Source organism: Anopheles nili, chromosome 2, assembly GCF_943737925.1.
Source record: "Anopheles nili chromosome 2, idAnoNiliSN_F5_01, whole genome shotgun sequence".
In the NCBI taxonomy this organism is placed as follows: domain Eukaryota; kingdom Metazoa; phylum Arthropoda; class Insecta; order Diptera; family Culicidae; genus Anopheles; species Anopheles nili.
The window spans coordinates 39,536,551-39,547,027 of record NC_071291.1 but is presented as its reverse complement, the minus strand read 5'-3'; the positions used below and the strand labels follow the sequence as shown (position 1 = coordinate 39,547,027).

The 10,477-nt window shown below is 50.1% G+C and overlaps 1 protein-coding gene across 1 annotated transcript; it reads left to right on the top strand.

Moving 5' to 3' along the window:
• Nucleotides 1-204: 204 nt before the first annotated feature.
• On the top strand, nucleotides 205-1,452 carry LOC128720015 (uncharacterized). Its single transcript, XM_053813661.1, has 4 exons — nucleotides 205-437; nucleotides 523-593; nucleotides 660-813; nucleotides 878-1,452. The coding sequence occupies exons 1-4, from the start codon at nucleotides 296-298 to the stop codon at nucleotides 970-972; spliced, it is 462 nt and encodes a 153-aa protein (XP_053669636.1). The 5' UTR covers nucleotides 205-295; the 3' UTR covers nucleotides 973-1,452.
• The last annotated feature ends 9,025 nt before the right edge of the window (nucleotides 1,453-10,477 follow it).

Sequence of the window (10,477 nt, the reverse complement as noted above, 5' to 3'; positions counted from 1 at the left end):
CCATCCTGCAACGTCCCACGTCCGCTGGTCGCTTGCCAGACAGCCGATTCAGCAGTTTTTGCTCCAGTCTCCAGTCAAAACACAACAGCTACTCCATTTTAGCTGCATCAATGTACTAGTCGCGTAGTGCGAAGAGTTGCATTTGCAAGTGTCGATAGTGATAGTGCAAATAAGCGTCACCGGCTTAAGGATAACGTGCATTGACCGGCTGTGGGGTGTTTTTACACACACACACACACACAGTTACAAAAAACTGCATAAGTCGAATAACGATTGATATTATCGACCAGTGACGATGCGCTGCTCCGTGTGCAACTACTACTCGTGGAGTTACTTCATCGCTTTCGGGGAGATTTTCATCTCTTTTCACATCGCCCGAGCTTTCCTGCACTGTGCCCGAGCCACGGGATTGTCGCAGGAACTGAGCTGCTCCGATGGTACGGAACCGGACACTTTCTTTTATGACTCATTGGTCTGATGGTTTGTTGTTGTTTTTGTCTTTGTTTTGGCATCTTCCCACAGTGGAACCCATCTTCGTGCTGCTAGTTCTTTACAACTTGCTCTCACTGCTGCTAATCATCGGTGTAACAAAGGTACGCGAGGAACATGCTTTAATGCGATTAAAACCCCCTTTGATGTATGAATCTGTTCATTTTCAGCGCAATGAAAAGCTGCTGCAGATTTACCAGACGTGCACCATCACGCTCAAAGCTTCCGCCATCGTCCGACGGATAGTGCTCAGTGCCACCGAGTACAACGAGAGCAATGTCGGAAAAACCATCGTTGAGCTGAAGATCATCATCGTGTTCACTTGTAAGCAGTGATTGTTCAAACTAGACCCGCAGCAGCTCATGTCACTTTGACGCATTTCTTTTAGTGATTTTCACCCTGGAAGCCCTCGTAGTCGCTGGAGCCTGCCGGAAAATGCGTCGAGAGCAGCAGGAGCAACTCTACTACATCGACGTGGTTTAGTAGTGTGGCTTCGCGTGCAAAGGAATCGTCCAGCAGCGACAGGACACAACTGGCCCCCGGCGTCCGTCGCGAAGGTGTAAGGACACCCATGCCACGATGCCCATGTCCAAGTCTTCGGATTGTTAAATGTCATTCCATCCAACGCGGGATCCCGGTCCCGGTGGACGCGTGCAATTGCAAATTACACAACCATACCGTCGTATATTTACCTTTTACATACATACGTTGTGCGTGCTTCTTAGAGGATTATACAGCGAGTGTAGCGAGAAAGTGGAACCGGAACGATGGGCTGATTAGCGTGTGTCGCTTTCAACTTTGGGAGCGATTTTAAAACCCACATTTGCGTCCAATGTCCAATGTGCTTTTGAAAACCCCGCGTAGAAAAGCGCGTAGAAAATGCGCGAGCGCTACTCCCGAAGTGTGCATTAGTGCGGAGGCTGATGAATTATGTTCGATTTTTCGATGCATTTAGAATAAAACGTAACCTAATACAAATGAAATACGTCGCGTGTTGAGCTTTCCCTTCAGCAATCGTGTCGCATAAAGTCTGCTGTAAAGACTAGATATGGTCCTTCTCGAAAGTGGAGTAGAAAATCAAGGCTCCTTTCATGCGTGTTTCCGCCGCGGAGAGATAAGGATCTGTTGGCGGTTTGGCTCTGTTTTTTTTTTTTTTTTCATTCTGCCGTTACCGTTTGTCGACATGTACGATCACCGCCCGTTATCTGCTCGAAATTTCACCATGACCCGGTTGCGTACGATCATGCGCAAAAGTTCGTGATAAAGAAACCGTTCGCAACGTCTCACGCCTGGTACATGACAGGAGCACGTTCACGGTCACGATCGTCGCTCGGAAGGCGGCCAAAATGAAAAGGGAACCGGCCGCAGGTCGCTCCCCGACAATCTAATGCCGCCGCCAAACGCAAACGCCAGGCCAAAACGAGAACCCATGGAACCCATGGAGGGGAATGGAGTTGAGCTAGAAAAGTAAACCGTCCAGATTCGTTATGGTTTTCGGCGCGTCAAGTGACCGCGTGGAGTGCCTTTCGACGGCCTCGCAAGTTACGAAATGTGCGTCCCGATACCGGCACGGTGCTGACGGTTCCGTGGCGAATCCTACAAAGGAACCTCCTGGGAGCCTCGGGGCCCAGGCGTTAAGGGCTGGGCTACGCTTGGACAGCGCTCGATCGGTGGGTTGATTTTTTGAGGTCTAACAAATCGCACCGGTGCGTGAACCCATAAACGGGCGCTCATTTTCTTGGTGCATTTGTGGGGCTCTTTTTGGGTTTGTGTTGCTTTGGCAGATATCGAGACACTGACAATGGGAAACAGTCGAATGGGTGAAGCCCAATGTGTCGGAGAGTCCATTGTTCGGAACACCACCAGCAAAGGGTTCACGCTTGAGGATGACTGATAGGAAAATGCAGCCGACAGCTGTATGACACGAGTGTCCCTGAACGACGGCATGGGGTCCACGGTTACCTGCTGAGTTGGTAAGCATAGATCGGGTTGGCGACCACGAGGTGCCCTAATCGGAATCCCAGCGGGGTCATCACGCAATTTGAAGGTGCAATTCACGCATCTTCGCGGAAACCGGAGAGAATAGCGACCTATGTGGATTCAGGAGGAGTTCGGGCATAAAATAGAGCAGTCATTTCGCGGTATCGTTTGTGGATAATCGAGAGTAGCGATCCGTTGTCAGGTGATGAAAGATCAGCTAGCTTCTGCACGTACACGCACTAGAGCGTGGGAAGGGATTCGATTAACCTTTGCAGGGTTCAGTGTTTCAAGGAATCGCCTCAAATCGGTGTTTTGTTCCATTCCACAAACAGAACAAGATTTTCATATGATCAAAGTTTGCTCAGGTTTCTGGCATTCCTGATTGGGAGACACAATTTTCTCTCTAATGGATCATTATGCCCACGGAACTAACGAAAATCGCACACCTTCACGGTCTCAGATCGCATACTCGTGTCCGCTTGGTTTTCTAGAGGGGACGAACCGTTTAGAAACACGCCGTTCTCAGTTCCGTGAAAACTCGCAGTGGAATCTCGACCTGCCAGCGAGGGCTGGGTTGGGCTGTTAAACAAATTAATATGTCACTCCACCGACATGCGTCTGGAGTTTCTCTAGCCACATCGCACGGTGGATCGTTCGCTGCTGCACCATGATTGTGGTGACTGTTTACAAAGAAGATAACCACAAACATACACAGTTGCTTCTCCTCAGCAAGCAGGCATCCCGATCGATCAATCGCGAACCTCCGGGACCCTTTGAGCCGGACTAACGCGATGGAATCCGCGGAAGTTGTAAGCATTAGGCGCCGGCGACCGATCCCCGATTTGAAGCACCATGGGTTGGGCTTTCCCGGAGGCTATATTCAGCGCACGCTTGCATGTTAAATGGCGGATAATTACGCTATCGTCAAATTTATCTTCTCCACCGGGGAGTGGACAATTGTCACATTCCGACACCAAAAGGTAGATGAATGAACCGATTTGTCCAACCGATCGCGCTCTTTAGCACGAGCGATAACAATGTGATAATGATTGATCGTTTAACACCGGAATCGGTCGGTGGAATCGTTCGAGGCAATGTTTTACAATTTATTTGTTAGCCTCGGGCCTCGGGTGCATGTGCATTTGGGTTGCATCGGTGGGAGATGGCCGAGTGCATTTTGCCTCGATTCGAATGCCAACGAGCTCGTTAATCGAGCAGGTTTTTGCTCTTTCATATTCTCGCTTTTCAACCGACGTGCCTCGAAAGATGCCTGCGAGGCAACAAACCCCATCTGAGCTGCATCTTGAGCCACAGCGAAGGAGTGTAATTAATTATCCCACCCGAGAACGTGCGATAGATAGCTCGAGAAAGAAGAAAGTGCAAAAGGATATGTGGCGTAGAAGGCAACAAAAACAGGTGCCTCAGGTGTTCTGCGCTGCTGAAGCGCGATCGATCCGAATGGGGGATTAATCAAAGTTCCACTGACCCACCAGACCAACCGAAACTCGTTACCGACGTCCAAGGATGCATCATTTAGGCTACGTTGGAAGGTGGACTTTCATCGGCTCTCCCATTGACCTCGGAAAAAACGGCCTTCTCCCCACTGAATGGACGTTTGCGAGATTGATTTTTAATTGCCATTAATTATAAAAAGATTGATAATTTATGATGCATTATGCAAACATGCGCTATCGCTGATTGAACGGCGGTTACCAGCGGGTGGATCACGTCACCGCCTACGGAGGCACCCAATTTACTGGTCCCAGCGCATGCACACATTGAAAGTGGCCGTGGGCACATTCGTGGGCGGATCTTGATTCCGGTCCGAGCTAAGTTTCCAGAGCCGTAAGAGCTCCCGAGCCTTAAACAGCACTTGCCGCTTGATGCCGCGTGTTGCTCTTGTTGCCAGTAACAGGAAAGCTTCAGCTACAGGAAGGCTAAGCTTCAGCTCTAGGTTGGGGTACCGTGTACTTCTAGTGCTGCATCCCGTTCGACCGGGTAGATGAGTAATTGCGGCCGGGTGTAATAATGCGCGGTAAGTATCGTGTTTCGATGGTTGATTTGATGTGGCCTGGAACGCTGTGTGGCTCTCGACTAGGCACGCGCGATCTGAAGCCAGGATAACTCCCGCCGTGGCTCAGGTATGTGGACCGTGGGCTTTGAAACGTTCGAACGGGTTGATCGCGATCAAGCAGGGTCGAACGATTTGTGTAACAAAGTTGAGCACAAATCGCATGCTAGGCGGCATATGGAGAGGCGTTGCCCAACCGGTCACCAGGTGCGGCTGATAGTACGTGCACGAAATTTGTAGTTCGCTTATCAGATCCTTTGCTGGCGCTTGGTGAGCTAATGATGGTTGTGTTTGATCAGATGATATCGTGGATCTGCTCGTAATCGAACGTGCATGCATGGGATGGAATGATTTACAATTGCGATCTAGTTTGCTTAATGCGGGTGGGTTTGAATTTATGATCGGCATGCGCTTAAGCTTCAAACAGGTGAAAGCGCGAAATAAATGCTTTGGAAAACGATCACATCAGATGCATGAAAGCTCATCAAATAGACCCGTTTGAGGTTGTGTTATTTGAAGCAATACATTTCGCCTCTTGCTGGCGTCCTTGCGAAACCATTAATGCTCGAAAGATCAACGGGGTGCGTGAGAAACATCGCACTTTGGGCTTATTTACGCTAAATCCATCTGACCCACATCTCGTTACGGGCTCACATTCTTCCCTAGGCCGTTTGCGTGACCTCGCAACGCCGTTAGACTCTTCTCTACCCTGCCAAACATCCGGCCAAATCCCGGTCGCAGCTAAATATTTGGCAAAACGGCTAAAACGTCTCACTTTGGGCGCAAATTTGCCCGGCTCATTGATCGCTTGCCTAAGCCGCGCCATTCAGCACGTGCAAATCGATCGCCGAATATGGCGTCGCGAGTGATTTCCCAAGAGCAGCCCGTTCGCGTTTTTGGTTGGCGCTTTTGTTTAGCCCCATAAAAGGATGTGGCGGTGCGCTTATGCGCTGGTTGGCTCCGGGGTGGGCTTCTCGCGTGTTCGAGCTTGGGTCCCAAAAAGCCATCGTGGTCGTGTGGCACGATTTTGTGGCACCACACCATGCCCAAAAACAGTAGTTACCCAACAAGCCAACGGTACCTTCCCGAGGTACCTGTGGATGCTTGTGGTGCACGATGGGTTCGTGAGGTAGATATGGCTAGTTTTCCACGAGGACCCGCACACCGAGATGGGGTGAAATCGAAAGCGTATTGTTGGATCACCCACCCGAATTGGTCGTCGCGCTTTTCGCTCGCTTATCTATTCTAATTAACGGCGTACGCGCTGGCGCGGAGGATAACGAGTGATTGCACAACCGAAGCCATCCGCAGCCACATGGCACACATCCTTGGCCTGAGCATCCTGGGCAACCATAGGCCCACGAGCTGACAACCTGCTGACGTGGGGCAGCGAAAACGCGAGTCAACCAAGTTTGATTGAAGTTTCACGTTTCGTGCCAAACACGGCTCGCCGAGGCCACCGGTGGGTGAGATTTTGTGGCTGAATTGGTGGTGTATCGAAGCGCAGAGCCTCACACTGGGGATGTGGAATGGAAATGTGCCGCTTTCGGGTGATCTTTGGAACCTTTGGGGGTCTTGTTGGGTTGTGATTGTATGTCTCAGTAAAGTTTACGCACGGCTCGGCGAGGTGTTTGGGAGCGATCGCGTGGTAGACCTTGGGTTAATTAGGAGGTCTGAGAGGACTTGCAAGATCGACGAAGGATCATTTATTGAAGGTTAGCTTTGATCCATAATGAATCAGTAAGTAGTTCGGATTCTCCCAAACACTGAACTACTCGAAAACATGTATGCCATCTTCAAGAGGTGATGAAGTTTAGCTAGCCTTCTATTTTGAAACTGCGGAAGCACAACCGATTGATTCGAGTCACACATTTTACACAAATGCGAAGAAAGCGCACCTCCCCGATTCAACTTTCATCTTTTAATGTAATCCACGGAATTCCCGGAACATCAACCGATTACCAAATTAATCCCCACAGGGGTACCCTTTACATCGATTTCCCAGAAATCATGCGCTGATCGTTATGCTGCATGATTTGCGTTACTCTTTCTGCCCAATCCGGGTGCGATGGACAACGACTCATCACGCAACGACAACGGGAACCCTTCGCCGAAATCCCTTCCGTAAATATTTTACCTTCTCTCGCGGTTGCAAATGGTCTTCGTGCCAGTTGACATAAACGGGTCGGTGTTTATCCGCGAACGGAAACCCCTTGCTGGGTAGATTCAAGCTCTGTGTTCGACGACAACGACGGGGATGACGTTCATTTCCATCCCACAAAGCGGCTCCATCCGCCACCGAAGCGCGAAGGATCAAAAAGCACTCCGGCTGTGTGGTAGCCATTTAAGCAAGTTTCCCAAACCACGCTTCCGCACAGATGGGTTTCCATTTCATTGAACAAATCCACAATACAATACATTTAATCTCAATCCAAGCCGCCAGTTTTTTTTTGGATTTTGGCAGCTCGACTGCGGAGAGTGCGCGCAATTGTTCACGAAATGGCCGGGCGTGAGCGCGTTTGGGCAGGTTCCTTGTGCCTAAAACTCGATTCGCCAGCCATCTACCGGTGTTTAGGCCCAAAAGGGCACCCCTGAGGCGGTGCACGATCGTAGCGATGGCATACCGAGCCGTCATCGCACGCCATCATGCCCGTCGACCGGCGAGATCGTGCGGTCAATCGTGCTGGGGTCGCGTTTTGGCGCGAGTAGACATTTTGATCGACTTCTGGCCGCGGTCACAATGGGTGTTCGGGTTTGCGGGCATTAACGTGTCACCGGGGTCACCGGTGGTCGGGTGTATTAAATATTTTCCCCTTGCATTAATGCTACCGTTAATGAAAACCACCCCAATGGTCTCGAGCACGCTTTCTGGGACTGAGATCTCCCGGAGTACGTCCGCAATTGTGCGGTCTGGTGAATAGTTTTGATTGAAGGTATCCTGTTCGCACGAGGCAGACCAGGGCGGATCGCGCATGGAGGCATTTTCCGTCGTCTGCCGCTTTTCATTCGCAATTCCAAACAGCCGCTCCGGGCGGTCGGTAGCATTGATAGACAATCGGGTAATTTGGAAAATGAATTACTGTAAATTGTCTGCATTTGAGAAGACCTGCCTTGCGGATGAGTTTTGCGCTCAGAGTCAAGAGATGGAAGCTGACGTGGGCACGTCAGTTTGGGACAGTCATCGCCGGAGGACACATAGTTGAGTCGTAATGAAGCGGATTGAAAGTGAAGCAAATGGGCGTTGCTTTGAAATGGCGTTGGGTGATGTGTAATAGAGGTTGTGGGCATTTTGTAAGGCCCTTTTTGATGGTTTTTTTGTGGTTTGTTTTTTAGTTTAACAGCACCTAACAAGAGTCGAATTTGCGAAACTAATTTCTTCAATCAACATCACGTAAACGAGCTAAAGAATTATCATTGTTAATCGTGGAGGAGATGAAATTCAAACACGACCGATACGCACCCCTTGCCAAATAAAGAATCAAACGCGATATTTCTTCGAATTGATCGCAAAATTATATTGATTTTGTCAGACACCGCGTTCGCTCAAACAGCACCGTTGGCGCGACTTGTTAGTAACCCTCGCGATGTATTAAATCAACAGCTTTAAAACTCGCGCACAATAGCCAACCGCTTCCTAATGAACATCTCAGCCCAGGTTCGCATATATCACGCGATTATGAGTTTGAGGTAGTTGTTAGCGAATCTTGATCGTCTCGACCGATCGGACCCACCCACGTCGGTTGGCTCGCTTCTCTTGGGGCGCTAAAGCTTGCCGCTCGATCACGAATAGAGCCATATTTCTTTTCTCGTGCCAAAAAAAAATCCCAAAGGAAAGTGACGCACAAATAAGGTGCAGCATCCCAGCGACAAGCAGTGAAGGCGAGGCCAATGTAATCCTCTTAGCTGGTTAACTGATATCGAACGACCGGCTGGAGCTGCTTAACGGAGTCGCTAAGGTACGCAGCCCCAAACCCGAGGTCTATAAACACCTGCTAATCAAAACCCATCAGCCGGAGCGGACCAGCGATCATCTGCAGGCTGTCTGCCCGCGAGGCACTGTCTCGACGTTGGGCCAAACGAAGATCTCAATTCTGCGACCACCCGGATCGGTAGGTGCACTCACCGGCACGGACCGATTAATGGTTGTTTGCGGAGGGTTTTATTGGTCGCATTAAAAATAAATTATTTCGTTCGCCGCGGCAAATCGCGGGAACTGCCTGGAGTCGCGAGGCCGGTGCAGCGCCTTGAGGCCAGGAAAGTAAAGTTCCCAGACGCCGGTCGCTGGGTGGAATGCATTCCCGGTCTTGGTTGGAGATTAGCATTTTATATCTGCGTTCAACACTCCGTGCTCGCGGTTTGGCGCACTTTAGACATTCAGCTTCAGCTTCGTTCGAGGGTCGCGCGAGGACCCACAATCACGATCGTGACCCACAAGTGTCCACAGACCTTGCGCTGATCGCTCGCAAGCCGATATGGATCTTTATGACGACCAGCCAAACGTTGGTTTCCAAACGTCCTAACGCCACCGTCGATCGCTCGCCGAACATAATCGGTATCAAGTTTTATGGCCCGTCTCTCCCGATCGGATGGAGACATCTCGGCAAGCGACAAATCCCGGGAAAGGGACTGTTCACGTTTGAAGGAAAATGATCGGTGAGAACCCGGGACCGGAAAGGCACCGGGAAATCGGTGTGAAATGGCCCGTGTGATTTTACGACCTTGATAAGTGGCCATTCGCTCGGACCCCACGGCATTCGGGTTCTTGTGAGGTTAAGTGGAAAGTTTGTACAAATGTGCTATTCGCGGCTGGCGTCTAAATGGACTGCTGGCGGTTGTGGTCGTACAACCAGCGAGCTCAGCAACCGGTACGGAGCTCAAATCAACCTATGCCGGTGAAGGGCACCGGTAAAAGTTGAACTAATTCAGGCCGCTGGACGCCGGTCAGGTGTTAAACCGCGAGGCGCGTCGATGAGGCGCTTCGATGACGTTTAGCCGCCATTAGTGCACCCCCACCGGTTAGGGTTGATTTTCTCCACACCCCCGAGGTTTACAGAGGGTGTACTGCGCGAACAAAATCGTTACATATATTTGTCCAATGTCGAGGCCCAGGACCTGTTAAATGGGTTTATAATTAAATCGAATCCGACTGCATATCGTCGGTACTGGGGTCGATCGCGGGCCCTAATGATGAGGTGGCTCGTTTCGTCGGGCAACCAAAGAAACCGTCCTAATCTGCAAGAAGAAGTCGGAAAGCGGTATAAAAATTGACTCGTTGCTATGCCAACGCACTAGGTTGGCGCTAGGTTGGACCATTGGTGGCAGAAAAAGCGCAGACCGGACTGGAAGGACGGAACGCATGACGCGCGAAGACCAACCGAGGGTCGTTAAAATTAATTAAGATCATTACAAACGGGCTGCTCATATCGCGAACATATCTTACGGTGCCATTTCGAGCGTCGTTTAGAATCTCCCGTTTCGATAACGCTCTTGGGCTCGTTTCGAACCGTGCACCGTAGATCAACGCTAATATACGGCAATATCGGTGGCTAATTACAATAATTACACAATTATATAAATAAGCGTGCATCTACCGTGCCGCACCGTTTCAAGACGCGGCTTCGGGATGGAACCGACAGGCGACTTTTGCGGCTGGGTAAGCGTTTAATTATGGGAAAGAGGCGCTCGTGGACGGGTGGCGACTGAGCATTAGGCGATTGAGCTCGCAATCGAGGTGTAAACTTATGAATGTTTGATTGGGAACTAGTTTGCTGATTGAATAACATCGGTTGATACATTGAAATAAAGCTTAACAGCTTCGCATCATTGTAGCCGACGACATATTGTAGTTATTATTTGCAGCTGTGGGCAACATTTGAAGGACGTGAAAAAAAACTGATTTGCAACTTTATCAACACTTGCAGCTGGTACAACAAAGCG